The 13,656-nt window shown below is 41.4% G+C and overlaps 1 protein-coding gene across 1 annotated transcript; it reads right to left on the bottom strand.

Annotated features, from left to right (window-relative positions):
* Window positions 1-4,571: 4,571 nt before the first annotated feature.
* Window positions 4,572-12,289, bottom strand: golga7bb (golgin A7 family, member Bb). The gene is made up of 4 exons (XM_061837273.1): window positions 12,167-12,289; window positions 11,452-11,604; window positions 6,095-6,196; window positions 4,572-4,658 (listed from the first exon to the last, which is right to left on the bottom strand). The coding sequence occupies exons 1-4, from the start codon at window positions 12,272-12,274 to the stop codon at window positions 4,572-4,574; spliced, it is 450 nt and encodes a 149-aa protein (XP_061693257.1). The 5' UTR covers window positions 12,275-12,289.
* Window positions 12,290-13,656: the final 1,367 nt, after the last annotated feature.

Genomic DNA, 13,656 nt, shown 5'->3' with positions numbered 1-13,656 from the left:
ACCAGTGGAATATATGTCCCGAGGAAGTGACTTATACTGGTTCGGCCCTGTTAGCGCTGCACTAGCGTTAGCGCAGCGGCGCTAGTGTTAGTGTTAATGCAGCGGTGCTAGCATTAGCTTCAGTGCAGCGGTGCTAGCGTTAGCTTTAGCCCGGAGGCGCTAGCGTTAAACTCTCTGTGTACCAACTTTCTTTGTAAATATCTCGTGTTTCAATGTCGGTTTCAATGTGGGCACTTGCGGCTTTTACATGGCTGCGGCCCATGTATGTAACAAATGGTATTTCCTTTAAAAATGTACAGGGTGAGGCTTATAACCAGGTGCACTCTGTTGGCTGGGAATTACGGGTAAAGTAATTGATTTGATTCAAGTAGAGGTCACAGGCGGAAAGCAGATTTTCTTCAAAATTTTTGGGTGCAAAGATGGCAAGATTTTTATGTCATGTATCATTCACTTCATTACGAATGTCCTTGATACTCCGTTAGCCCATTCGGTACACGTCTGATTATATTTGACAAACAGAAAACAGACTTGTCTTTTGTTGAACAGGGTTCTCTGAAGAACCGCAAGCAGACGTGGCATCTCTAAAGCTGAAAATGGACTTTGAACAGAGGATAGTTTCAAACAAAAGGATCTGATGTCAGATGCAGAAGAACAATATAGAAATATTATACGGACCATATATTTTTACTCAGCACTTACATTACAGAAAACATGTTCCTTATTATAATTATTAGGAATTATTATTATGAATCGTAGTAGTAAACTGTAAATAACCAACCTTTACAAACCTTTACTAGGGACAGAAAGTATCACAACAAATGATTGGAATGGGAAAAATATTCTAAACGTTTGTGATAAATATTCTAACTACTATATGAGAAAGTTCAATATTTTCTTATATAAATATTTATCATAATATATTTTTTATCCAAATTCACATTCGAGTGAATATGCAAATGCATTCATATTCATATTTCATAAAGTATTCCCATGGTGACAAGATTGACATTTTACAGTGGAAGAATAAACGTTCAACATTTTCATGAATATCACGATGTGAGTACATTAGTATAAATAATATTGTTTCAAAACATATATTGCTGTACAGTCTACCTTGTAGACAACAACAACAAGCACATGCAGCACGGTTCTCATCTCACATATGCTGCTTTTATCCTTTTCATTTTTCTCTCTCATTTTTTTTAACACATTGTCCAACAAGTCTGTTTGTGGCTCACTGGCAGTGAAGAGTCATTTGAAACGGGTCAGTCCATCAGCACCAGCTTAGGGTACCATCCACTGGGATGTAACGCCAAGGGATCGAGAGCTCAGGAGGACGCACAATGGCACAGGTCAAACTTTCAGGTGTTGTTCTATTTCTATTTTAATGACCGACTGAGGCCATTTTAAAAGATGCGCTGCCACGGCAAAGGCTGTTTAAAAAAAAAAAAAAAAAAAAAACGAGTTCAAAGAAAGCAACATGGAAACGGGGCAAAGACACTAACATTTCAGACAGTGATTCCCAACCATCAAGATCATTAATGGTTGCCACTGGAAATTATACAATTCCACCTAATGAGTCCAAAACGTTTTATTTATTTACTACAAATAATGTATCTTTATTCAACTATCTAGGTCAGTCATCTATAGTGACTGGGAGGACAACTTCACGATGTTCTGCTAGATGACGGAAGATTAAAGTACCACTGTCATGAAATGGATGATTTTTAGTATGTTGTCAATGAAAAAACGGCAGCCGGTATGGACCCATCCGTTTTTTCACCGTAAAACATGATTTTGACGTATATGGCTTTTTGTATTTCCTGCCATGAAAATCCTCTCGAGGGATCTGTTTTCAACAAGAAGCAGGAAGTGACGTTAGCTCTTTTTTTTCCTCTGTGTAAGCCAAAATTCCAGATGGTTGCATTGTTGGATATTGCTCAAACACTCGGGAGGATGGATTTACCCTTCATAAGTTTCCAAGAGACCCGGTTCGTCGTGAAAAAGGGATTGCACGGGTGCAAAGGACGAGAGCTTCGTGGGTTCCAAATGACAGGTAGGTGTGTATAGAGCTACTAAAAAAAACAATAGTTGGGGGGGAGGACGTAATCCTTTCAGAACATAACAAAAGATCTGCGTCCGTAAGTCAGAGGTGCTAAATGAGTCGATGTGCCCGCCGGCGCCGTGTCCACCAAACCCGGCTTCGGCCAAGCTTCCCTGTCCCATAGTAGGTGGGTGGACGAGCCAGGCAGGCTCATACATACTGTCTGGGAGTCTGTTGTTAGTTGAAGTGATCTGCATATCACCTAAACATGGCTTGAAACTATAGGGTAATATTTCACTCGGTTGTGAGATGTTCTCTTCTTCGAAAAGAGCTTCCGTATCTGAAGGGGCGTGTTCGTCTCCCACAGTAGGCGCCACAGCATGTTTTCAATGGCGAATGTCCGGGGTGACGTCACAGGCAGTAGATGCAGCCAATATGGCGACCACTTGGATGTCGAATGACACTTCCGCAACTTTGGGCATGGATGACGCGCTCTCCACTCATTTATTTTTTCGTATGGACATTGAAGTGAAAAATGTTATATGTATTATTCATTTCAATATCTGTTTTAGAATGTTTATAGGGATGACACTTGGGCTTTAAGTTATCACTGGAAATGAACCACTGATTCCTCCTGATGTCAAACAGAAAAATAGCTTTGTGTTGAACTTAAACAGTAAATTGAGACAAGATCATCATTTCTACAGTACACTGTACAGTATCTAGCTTTTGTGATATTTTTCCCAATGTAAAATAATGTGCCTTGGTAGTTGGGAAACCCTACAACAACAAAAATGGAAGTGTTAAACGTGGCATCAGTTCGCCACTAGAGGGTACTAGATTTTTGGATTAATGTACAACAGAAATGACACCTCAAACATGTCACTTTCCCTCAAAAGTCGACCAAGAGTCAAGTCATTGACTACTTAATAAAGTTAAAATTTGACATTTTGGATTAGCTACGTCAGCATCTATCTGACACTTTGAATTTTAAATCAGTGGATTTGTCTTGATTGCGTGTGAGCGGCACTAGGACAGACATCCACACAACTAACGAGCGCAGTCTTGCAGAGCCGATATTGAACCTCAGAGAATACTGTGGCCGTGCTCGGGATAAATCTCTGCCAAATACTGTGTGTATGTGTGTGTATTTGTCTGTAAAAAGATGCATTCTCTACAGCTGAATGTGCACACTTTTATTTCAGCGTGTATCTCGGGGAATATTTGGAATATTTTGGTACGCATGGGAGCGGAGCTGCAGCTGCGGTGTGGACATGCCGACTAGGGGGTGGGAATTGCAGAGTGTCTTGGTCATAAAATTTTACATATAAAAATACACTAATGATTCAGCTGAGTACTCAGCATCACAAATGTGATATCGTCAGATAATGTCCTACATGTAATGTTTGAAATTTTTCTCAAGTCATTGGTATGTTCTCCTACCCCTCATGTCGAAATTCTTCACTTGTGTACATGGGAAGTATTTAACTACTCCAAAATGCTCTGTTGAAGGTAAATACTGTGGAACCTCGATAAAATGAACCCCGATAGAACAGAAATCGTATTTCCCCTCTGAGGGGAAAGGGAGCTTATGTGCAGCGACTTAAAGAACCGCTTACTTCTGTCGGCCATTCGCGTGGCAGTTATGTCACGGCCCTCCTCAGCCTGCGTTTAAGAAGCAGATCAGTGGCGGTTCTGAAAAGCGCTGCGATTGTTGCCGCTCGGCCTTGAAAAAAAAAACACAGGGCGGAGCGAAGCTGGTTGGTGGATGGTAGAACCAGTACAAAATTTGAATAAAATGCCAATGTTCAAAACATTATCGACTTTCATTTTTTTTAAATTTACATATCTTTATACATTAGATCATGAAAAATACCTGCAAAAAATTTTTTTACTGCGCAGTAATAAGGGTCCACATGGCCTCAAAAATATGAAAAAAGTGCTTCAATGGACAATTGGCTGTATCTGACGACCCTCGCCATTGTTAGTCCGTTCTGTGGAGGTTCCACTGTACGTTAAATGTAGCAGCACCACCCAAATACTTTGCGGATTAAAGACAGGAGAGGAGTGAGAGGTAGCTTTTCAGTTTTGATGAATTGAATGGCTGCATCCCCCCCCCCCCCCCCACACACACACTACAAGCGCACCCGCAATATAAACACCGCCTCAAGTCAATTAAGTGCTGACAGTCAGCCTAATCAAGTCTCAGCCTGCTGACTCGGCATCAACTCACAGATGGACTCATGGGAAATAAAAGGAATAGTCTGAATGAGACAAACGGTGCGCGGAAAAAGACGGGCAAAATATCACCTTTTCGAGATGGAATAGTGTCGGCACCTGACTGTAAACATGATCTTCTATTTGTCTTACTCAGTGTGCGTTCCTCCTGTTAGCGAGGTGTTGCGTTGTAGGTCTTGGCGTGGATCGCCCCTCAGAAACGGGTGCTCTCGTGTTTCAGCATGCGGATGTTGGCAAGTGTCCCGCTTCCCCCGTGGTCGTACCCATAAGCCCGGCGCTGGCCCTCTAGTCACCGAGTGCTACCCGCCGTCGACAACCCGCCGCTGCTGGGGCTGGAGCTACCTGAGCCTCGGTCCTCGAAAACGCTGATTTCCAGCTACAAGTGGACAGTTAAGGAGGAAATTTTGAAGGACAAAGGACACACAAAATATGCTTCAAGCCTTACGATATTTCAGTCCATTTGTCACACGTGTAATGTTAATGCAGACGTAATGTATGCTTTTCAACACTTTAGCTATTACAAGCTGATTCACTGCTTATAGCGATCTGGATCTTTCTCAGCATCGTCTTGAGAAATATACCAACCCGATTTCTCCAACAACACCCCAAAAGGAGTCACTACTGGAATCGTCCATCACACTGTATGGAAGTAAATTAGTGCCACCAGGATTTGAATTTTAAATGCCACAGAAAACAGGATTTGAATTTTAAATGTAAAGTGATCACATTTTCAATAGTTGCTACAATTTGCTGTCTGAAATTCAACTGGCTACAATTCGCTGTCTAAAATTCACCATCTGTGCCACCAGGCAGGGTTACTTCAGGTCAAAACCGAACACCCAGCCAATCGCACTAACGCTTTCTTGGTCATGTGACATCACATACTAAGAAAGCATAACTGGATTGGCTGACGGTGGCACTAATTTACTTCCATAACAGTGCTGCCGACTGGCAGGCCGACCGGCTATCAGCTAGCGGCAAACACTAGCTAGTCCTCCGCTAACACAAACTGTAGCTTCGTTCCTTACACAAAGAGGGCAAAAATATCTTTATATAGTGATGTTCTCCAAAATATGTAAATATATAAATAAATAAAAATCACGCAAGGCTCTACTACTCTACTCCTGTCCTGTAAGGTGCAGGTCTGTCTGCTGGTTGTAGCTGAGTGATGACTGCCACAATTGGCCCCCATACATTTGGACTGTAACAGCAAATGTGGAAATGTGTGCGCGGAAAATCATTGAACAGAACAAAACATATTTTACCAATGTACTCATGGACCACTAAGAGATCACCAGTGGTCCCCTGACTGCACTCTAAGGGGCATGAATCTGTTAGACATACTTTGTTTTCTTGATTTATAAAGGAAGAACAATGAATGTTTGACCTAGTTCAAAGTTAGTGCTTCAACCTTTTGGAACGATAAAGCGGCGCGAGATCCTTTAATCGCATGCACGGACAGCGGACTGCTGAGTCAGTCCTTCCAAGTAATGAGAGTCGGCTATTGAACATTGTTCCCTGATGGAGCTTAAGTGATTTTCCAATGACAGCCTCATGGCCGTTTATAGGGTGGGGTGGGGGGGGGGGGCGTCGGAGTTATTTCACATTTGCCTGCACAGCCCAGATGCTTGTGTGGAATTTTCAAGGGCTGTAACCACATTGGCTTCCATGACCTCTAAACTGCTGCGACCTCTTATCTGTTATCGCGCCTCTATTAGAGTTGCGGCTTCAACGTGCACTTCAGTGTGCTGGTTCGGTTCGATCAGCAGGCGAGGGGGAAGCGGAGACGTCAGGTGGCTCCTTGAAGGATACAACTCGCATTCCCCTCTCGATGGGGTCGGTGAGCAACAGCCCTCGCGGAGCATAGATTTTCTCGTTTTGATCCTGGATGTAGCTCGTGATCTTCCTCAAAACCTGCAATTCAACACAGACACCTGTTTGTGAATGAATTTTTGAATATTTTAAACATAAAATGCATGTAATGGCAATCTTTCTGTAATTTTTTTTCATCATTTCGATACAGCTCACGTACCAGTGCTTTTGAATAATTTACGCATTGCATGTTGCTAATGCAGTAAACCAATACCACCGATTCAGAAAAGATTACATTCTAGAATAAAAATTCCCTATATTTGATATTTGAAATCCATAGCTTCATTAGAATCATGTTGATCATCATCAGGCTCCTTGAAATTACTACTGTTATTAGTCCACCATTAATATTGTGCAATATGAAATAAAATAATCATCTGTATTCATGAACATTGTAGCACATAGCATCAATCATATTTTTGCCATGTATTTATACAGTTTATATTGAGACTCTGAAGACAAATTAATTTAAAATTTTAATATTTTACTTGGCGGCATGGTAGAAGAGTCGTTATCAGATTTGCCTCACAGTTTTGAGGGTGTGGATTCAAATCTGGCCTCGCCTATTTGTAGAGCGCACGTTCTCTGCATGCCTGTGTGGGTTTTCTCTGGGAACTACGGTTTCCTCCCTCATCCCAAAAACATCCATGGTAGGTGAAGTGAGGAATAAATTGCCCATAGACGTGAACTGTTGTTTGTGCTTTGCGATTGGCTGCCGACCAGTTCACGCTGTACCCCGCCCTTGGCCCACAGTTAGCTGGGATCGGCTCCAACACACCCACAACCCAAGTGAAGGATAAGCAGTATGCGAAAGGAATGAATGGTTGATTGTTTTCTTTTAATACAAACTTTGCACACAGAGCATCAAATTAAAGCAAATACAATAATATATGCGTTTTAACAATTATTTTCCGTGTTGAGTGTTCTGATGACATTCGGAACAAAAATTGTCTGCATCATGATCGTTTATAATATACAGTTTCTTGCCCCTTATGTCGCTGAAGATGGTGCTTTGAACACCCAAAATTCAGAATAATATAATTTTGGGGTTATGATATTATGTGATCAGGCAACTTTGTTTTTTTTAAATAGAGCTCTTGTATTGAATCTCATTGGATTGTGTGTATATATACCAAAAGAAGTTATCCACGTTGTGTATGAATAGGACAGTTAAAAAAGTATCATGGCTATTACACAATTACTACTACTAATAATAATACAAGCAGTGAAGTTCATCAAAACTCTTCTTCTATCACAGCCAGCATAACGTTTGCCGCAGACAACAGAGCAGCACAAATCTTGCGACACGTCCACAGCATTTGTGCTGACTGATGGCCAGTCATGCTGAAAGGACAGCCATTAGATTTAAGTGGCATAATTAGAGGAGCTTATTGAGCTCGGGCTATATGCCTCTGTGGACAACATCAATGCTGATATGGCACGCATCCCCTGGAAGCAGCCTAAGCGTGTCTGACAGCTGAACCGCACTCCGCCGAGCCTCGCTGCCACAAAGAAAGCTGTCAGCGCTGCTGAAAAGGCAAGCGCGATCATTTGCACATCTGCGTACAGACGGGAGGGGAAAAAAAATGAAATCAAATACGTATGTCAGCTTCTTTTCCCCTCAATAGGTTCACCTCTCCAGGTGCAGTGCAGTTGTATGACATAGTGAACTTACACAATCTTGTTAAAGGAAACATTGTGGCCCCAATGGTAGTCGCCTTGCAGTTTTTAGATATGAATCCAGGCTCAGGGCTCATGGATGGAAAACTTTCCAAACACAAATATCCTTGATACCAAGAAATCACGTACTTAATATGCTTCTTATCAAATGTTGTTGGCGACTGAGCAGGCAACAAAATTCATTGCAGATCCGCTGCATTTAGTTAGTTCTGATGTTACGTAACAGTCACTCAGATTTTCAAAACTAGACAAAATTGGGCAAAATTACTCAGTTGTTGAATAGCACACTTGATGGAATGGCAGCCAGCTTCATCCATCTGTTCACAAGCCGTTAATAAAAAGTCATTTACCATAATACGGTATGTCCCCTTTGGTAAAACCATTACCTATTATACAATAAAAACACATTCCTGTGTAGATGTATCGAAATGTACAAATAAGCATTCAGTTGACTAAAGGTCGTTCTAGTGTTCCGCCAAGAGAGATCAGAGCCACAGAGGCTTTGCTGCAGTACTGACAAAGGCTCCTCGGAGATGGCAAAGGCCTTCCACAGCTGCAGGCACAGCTGTCGATGGAGTGACCCCCGCAAACCCAACGCGAAGACGCAACCGCAGTCATAAATGCTTCGTTCTCTCTTTGGCAGCGGGGGATGACAAGAAAATGATCCTGAAATGAAAAAATCAAATTCCTCAGCTGTAATTTTGAACTGCTTTTTTCCTCTTTCCTATGTGTTAACCTGCAACACATCTTGGAATCCCAGTAGGAACAGGGAAACAATGTTCTGTAACAACATCAGAGAAAGCTCGTATTCTGTAATCGGTGCAATAATGTCCCAGACTGATGGAGAAATGAACAAAAAGCTCAAAACTTTCATCATGCACAATGTCATTATTTCGTGGGAGGAAAAAGCAGAGGCAGTTACACTTGTACTTATTCAATTGAGGAGTTGGGTCATTGTCTAAAGCAGAAAAATAACTGGATGAGCCAAATTTTTCTTCAACTAAACCACAACAAATCTGAGATACTTGTTTTTGGGAATAACGAAATGAGGAGTGGTGTTGGTAAATACCTGGACTCGCTATCTTTAAAAACCAAAGACCAAGTCTTATAAAATCCATTACCATCTGAAGGACATATCTAGAATGAAGGCTTGCATGTGTCAAGCAGACCAGAAACTCATCCACGCTTTTAACCCAAGTACACTTGACTATTGGAATGATCTTCTGAATGGACTCTACAAAAAGAACACTAAACACTTACAGATCATGCAGCTTGGGAACTGACCAGAACAAAGACGTCAAAGCATACATTCGTAACTCAAATTCTAAACTCTTTACATTGCCTTCCAGTGAGATATAGAATATATTTTAAGTTCTGCTCTGGGTCAATAAATGCCTAAATGGTTTAAGTCCTAAATCCATAAAAGAAATGGTGACGGAATACGAACCCAACAGAGCTCCGAGAGTGACAGACTTTGGGCAAATATTGGAATGCAGAGTCCAAAGCAAACATGGTGAAGCAGAGATTAGCTACAGTATTATGCTGCGCAAAAATGGAATATGTGATGTCAGCCTGAATGTTTTAAAATCCAGGTTAAATCCAGATTTACATTAGAGTACTGTATTGTAATATTTGTTGCATTAGTAGTTTCCCAGTAAAAATGTATTGAATAAATAAATGAAATAAATAAATATATTCATTTTTCAAATTTTGTATTCATTTAACTTGTTGATTAATCGGTTAGTAAATAATATAAGAAATGTAAAATGATAAATTGTATATAAATATATTACAGTTCTTATCTGCTTAATTAAATATTTGGTTGATCAATTTTAATTAAAACTTGTACTATTTAAAAAAAGAGAATTGTTATGAGTTGAATAAAAAGAATTTGATCACATTTGAACTATTTATGTAGATGTATTACACCTGATCTCCAAAAGTTTTGTCCATTTAAAAAAAATGTGGCCCTGAGGTTTTCTCACCCTTGGGTGACCTTTTCTTGATACTGTTATGACTCAATAAACAATATTGAAATATTACTTCAAACGTTATCAATAGTTGTATTCCATCAATATTGCACAACCCAGCCGTGTGGTCCAAGGTTAAAAAAAATATCTAAATAATACAGTGAATAGAGATATTTGTGTATGAATGCATAAGTGCATAATCTCAACATGCTCAAAGCAATCAGTGGCCATTGAGAGGCTGCACCACAAGCATCCGGGCCTTTGGGTGCCCTCCAGATTCCGCACATGCTCTCTTCTTATCCAAGATCCACTTGGGTGGCTACACTCGTCGTAGTCGTTCAGCCGACATCATTTTGTCAAACAAGTCAATAAAGTCACTCCCCAGTGAGGCCGATAGCATCACGTCCAACCAGCAGACAAAAGAAGACATGAAAGGAGCTCGGAGGAGACCCTTTCGGCATGGCTTAGAAACAGCTATAAACAACTTTGTGCAGCGCTCAGTGCCTTGTGTTGATAAGGACATGTTTGGAAAAAGCCACAAAACCACGGAGGTGATTGATGCGGGTGGAAGAGATCAGCCCACTGAGGCATGCTGGGACTTCGCGCAGCTCCCGGTTGACCCGGTAACAGCGGCAGGTGATCAAAGACTGCACATTGCAACTATGCTAACATCACCTGGCCTTTGTCGGGACGGACGTTTTGCCTACGCTGAGGGTACGTGAGACATTCGGGTGGCGTGCCATGCTTTGCCCACATGCACGCAGGTGTGCGCGCGTGCTTCACAACGAGGTCTATTAAGCTATCGCGCCATCGGATTATATCTGCTGCGTGTTAGGATCATGCGGGCGCAAACAACTGTGAACTCAAAAGCGCGGGAGTGCATTCAAGCACACAATTTGAGGAAAGGAAGTGCAGTGACATTCTACAGGTGGCCAGCGACCGTCCTGAAATCATCTTTTGGATAAAGATGCGAGGTCTTCGTTCTTTCATATCAGAAAGAAGCTCTGGCGTGCTGTGGCTAAAGCTAAATTTATTAGCAGAGGCTTGATTAAAACTACAACAATCAATGAAAATGACAGATACATGATAGCAGTATCAGTGGTGACACTGTATGTCTATCCTTATAGATAGTTACCTAGATAGAGCATATGGCATCAAATAAATTTATTGGGGAGGAACATTTTTAAATATAAAATAATTTCATGTGAAATTTGACAACTTAAAATTGATGCTAAGTATAAGTAATACAATAATACAAGGTTAAGTCAAAGTGGAGTGCACAATAAAGACTGATAAAGAACTGAAAAAATAAGCAAGAACCTAGGCAGTGTTTGTGACAACGGCACATGAAAAACAAATACCCTGAGGTGGGTCATTGGTTTAAAAACAAAAATAAGCAAATACTTTCCTAAATGAAATAGTCATCAGAACTAATCTCAAGAAATGTCACTCCTTGGAACAAAAACCACTTTCCAATTTTTTCCCAGCAGCGGTTAAGGGACCATCAATTTGAAATAGTCGAGAGGAGGTCAAAACTTGGGAAAATACAAATAAATTGATAATAAAGTAGGACAGGTAGCATAACAATAGTACAGAGGATATCGAGATGTCAGGATATCACCGTATCGTATTTTGACGCTGTCTTACTTTTTCATAGCGCGTCTCCATGCAGAGAAAGATGACGTATGCCGTGGCACAAGCCAGGCATCCCTCCAGGTACGACTGGCCTCCGATTTTTTCAGCTTCCACGTAGTAGGAGTTCAGGGTCTTCACCGTTTCCTCCAGCAAGTTCCGCTCGATCTACTTGCGACGCACAAACGTGCACGTGTCATCATTGACATGTAGTGTTCCGCAGACTTGACAGCAGCAAATTATAGAGGCCCTCTTTTTGATGCAACATGGCACAACTTGGCAGAGTGACAACATAAAGCCTACGAGCATCTGCCACATTGAACGTTAAGGGATGCAGACATTTATAATACTGTAGTGGGAAGGTGGGCTCTTTTCCCGATGATAAATACTGTATCGGAACTTGCCAGAGCTATCACAGTCTCTAGAATTGTAATAAATGGTCGTAAAAAGGCTAATAAAAAGGCTGCTGTTCTAACTGGTGTAACCAGAAGAAGAATTAAGACTCATTTTGAAAAACTTGCAGCCTTACAGAAGGGAGGATTTAGTTTTACAGCAGCAAAGTGAACAGTAGCAGCACACAATGATAAAAACTACCACAATATCCACACTTACAGTTACATCTCAATAAATACTGTATAAAAGTTTAGCCTACAAAAATCACGATAACTGATCTCTAAAGTTTTTGCAGTGACTATACTATCCTGTTGGTTCAATCTGCATTTATTCCCACCCTGTTGTCCAGTTCAGGGGGGAACTTGGTCTGGAAGCGGCAGAGGGTCCCCTCGCTGTAGTCCCTCTGTACGAACACCTTCATCACCAGGGAAGCGCTGCGCCTCATCTCCTGGAGGCTGTGAAACTGGACACAACAAGACAAAAACGTGCAAAACTGAGTTACAGCATGCTGCCCGTCAGCTTGGACTCAGAGGTACAATCGTCAGCACTCTCAGCGCATCCTTTACGAGCACTTGGCCCTGATTGCACTCAATGGCTACTACGTTCCCTTAAAAGCACGCTGAGTGGTTTACATCTGAACAGTCGCTTCCTCTGAGCGCAACAGCAACAGCGAGTAAGTAGGACAGTGTAAGCCCACTCTCAGTTGATCTCAATGACTCCACTCTAGCGGAGAGGAAGTGCAGAGGGATGAACTTAAGTGTTGGGACTCCTGGCCGTTAGGCCTGCAGGAGGTTAACGTGAACTGCAAATTTGGCATAATGCATTTTAGTGGGAATTACTGTATGCAACTGAAATACACCAGCAATAATCTTGGTATGTAACAACTACATTTATTGCCAACTGAACTAATCAAGGGGCGGCCCGGTGGGTCACCTGGTAAAGCATTGACCTCACAGTTCTGAGGACCCGGGTTCAATCCCGGCCCCTCCTGTGTGGAGTTTACATGTTCTCCCCGTGCCTGGGTAGGGTTCTCTGGCCACTCCGGTTTCCTCCCACATCCCAAAAACATGCAACATGAATTGGAGACTCCAAATTGCCCCTAGGTGTGATAGTAAGTGTGACTGTGCCCTGCGATTGGCTGGCGACCAGTTCAGGGTGCACCTTCCTGCCCGTTGACAGCTGCGATAGGCTTCAGTACTTTCCGCAACCCTTGTGAGGATAAGCGGCAAAAAAATGGATGGATATATGAACAATCATAAGGGGTGATTGATTCAGTCCACGTTAAAGATTTTGGCTCAGATATAACGAATTGATTTTTTTAAAATTGTCTTACAGCATTTTCAATTCTCTGTAAAATAATCTCAGATTTTAAAACGCGTAAGAAGTACACTACTCTGCATTTAATGGTAAACTTAAAGGTCCCATATTTGCATCGTGTTCTGGTCTGCGGGATTAATCGTACCAATAAGGGTAAAGCAGAACTGGGATTCTATCTGTGGCCAAAGTACAGAAAAGGATCCTGGCTAAAGTAAGCCATTAAAAAAAAAAAAAAATCTATTTTCTGTGGCAGTATCATTTAAAGCATGCTAATGGACCCTCTAACTGATTTAAAAGCATTTTCAAATCATCAAATTGGATTTTTCACTTATTGAACAAATATTTCAGCATAGAATTTAATTGTGATTTGTGAGTCAATCGTTATAGTCAATATGAATGGCGAATAGGGTATTAGGCGTGAGCCTGACCAAAGATAGATCGATAGATAGATAGATAGATAGATAGATAGATAGATAGATAGATAGATAGATAGATAGATAGATAGATAGA

The sequence above is a fragment of the Syngnathoides biaculeatus genome, chromosome 12, assembly GCF_019802595.1.
Source record: "Syngnathoides biaculeatus isolate LvHL_M chromosome 12, ASM1980259v1, whole genome shotgun sequence".
NCBI classification, from domain to species: Eukaryota; Metazoa; Chordata; class Actinopteri; order Syngnathiformes; family Syngnathidae; genus Syngnathoides; species Syngnathoides biaculeatus.
The sequence above is the reverse complement of the archived record's forward strand: the minus strand, read 5'-3'. Positions and strand labels throughout refer to the sequence as shown.

Coding starts and splice junctions, on each gene's coding strand:
- golga7bb (XM_061837273.1), bottom strand. CDS start 12,274: ATGAGGCGCAGCGCTTCCCTGGTGATGAAGGTGTTCGTACAGAGGGAC. Junction 11,605..12,166: donor CCCCTGAACTGGACAACAGG/GTGGGAATAAAT, acceptor CGTCGCAAGTAG/ATCGAGCGGAACTTGCTGGA. Junction 4,659..6,094: donor TCGAGAGGGGAATGCGAGTT/GTATCCTTCAAG, acceptor GTCCACTTGTAG/CTGGAAATCAGCGTTTTCGA.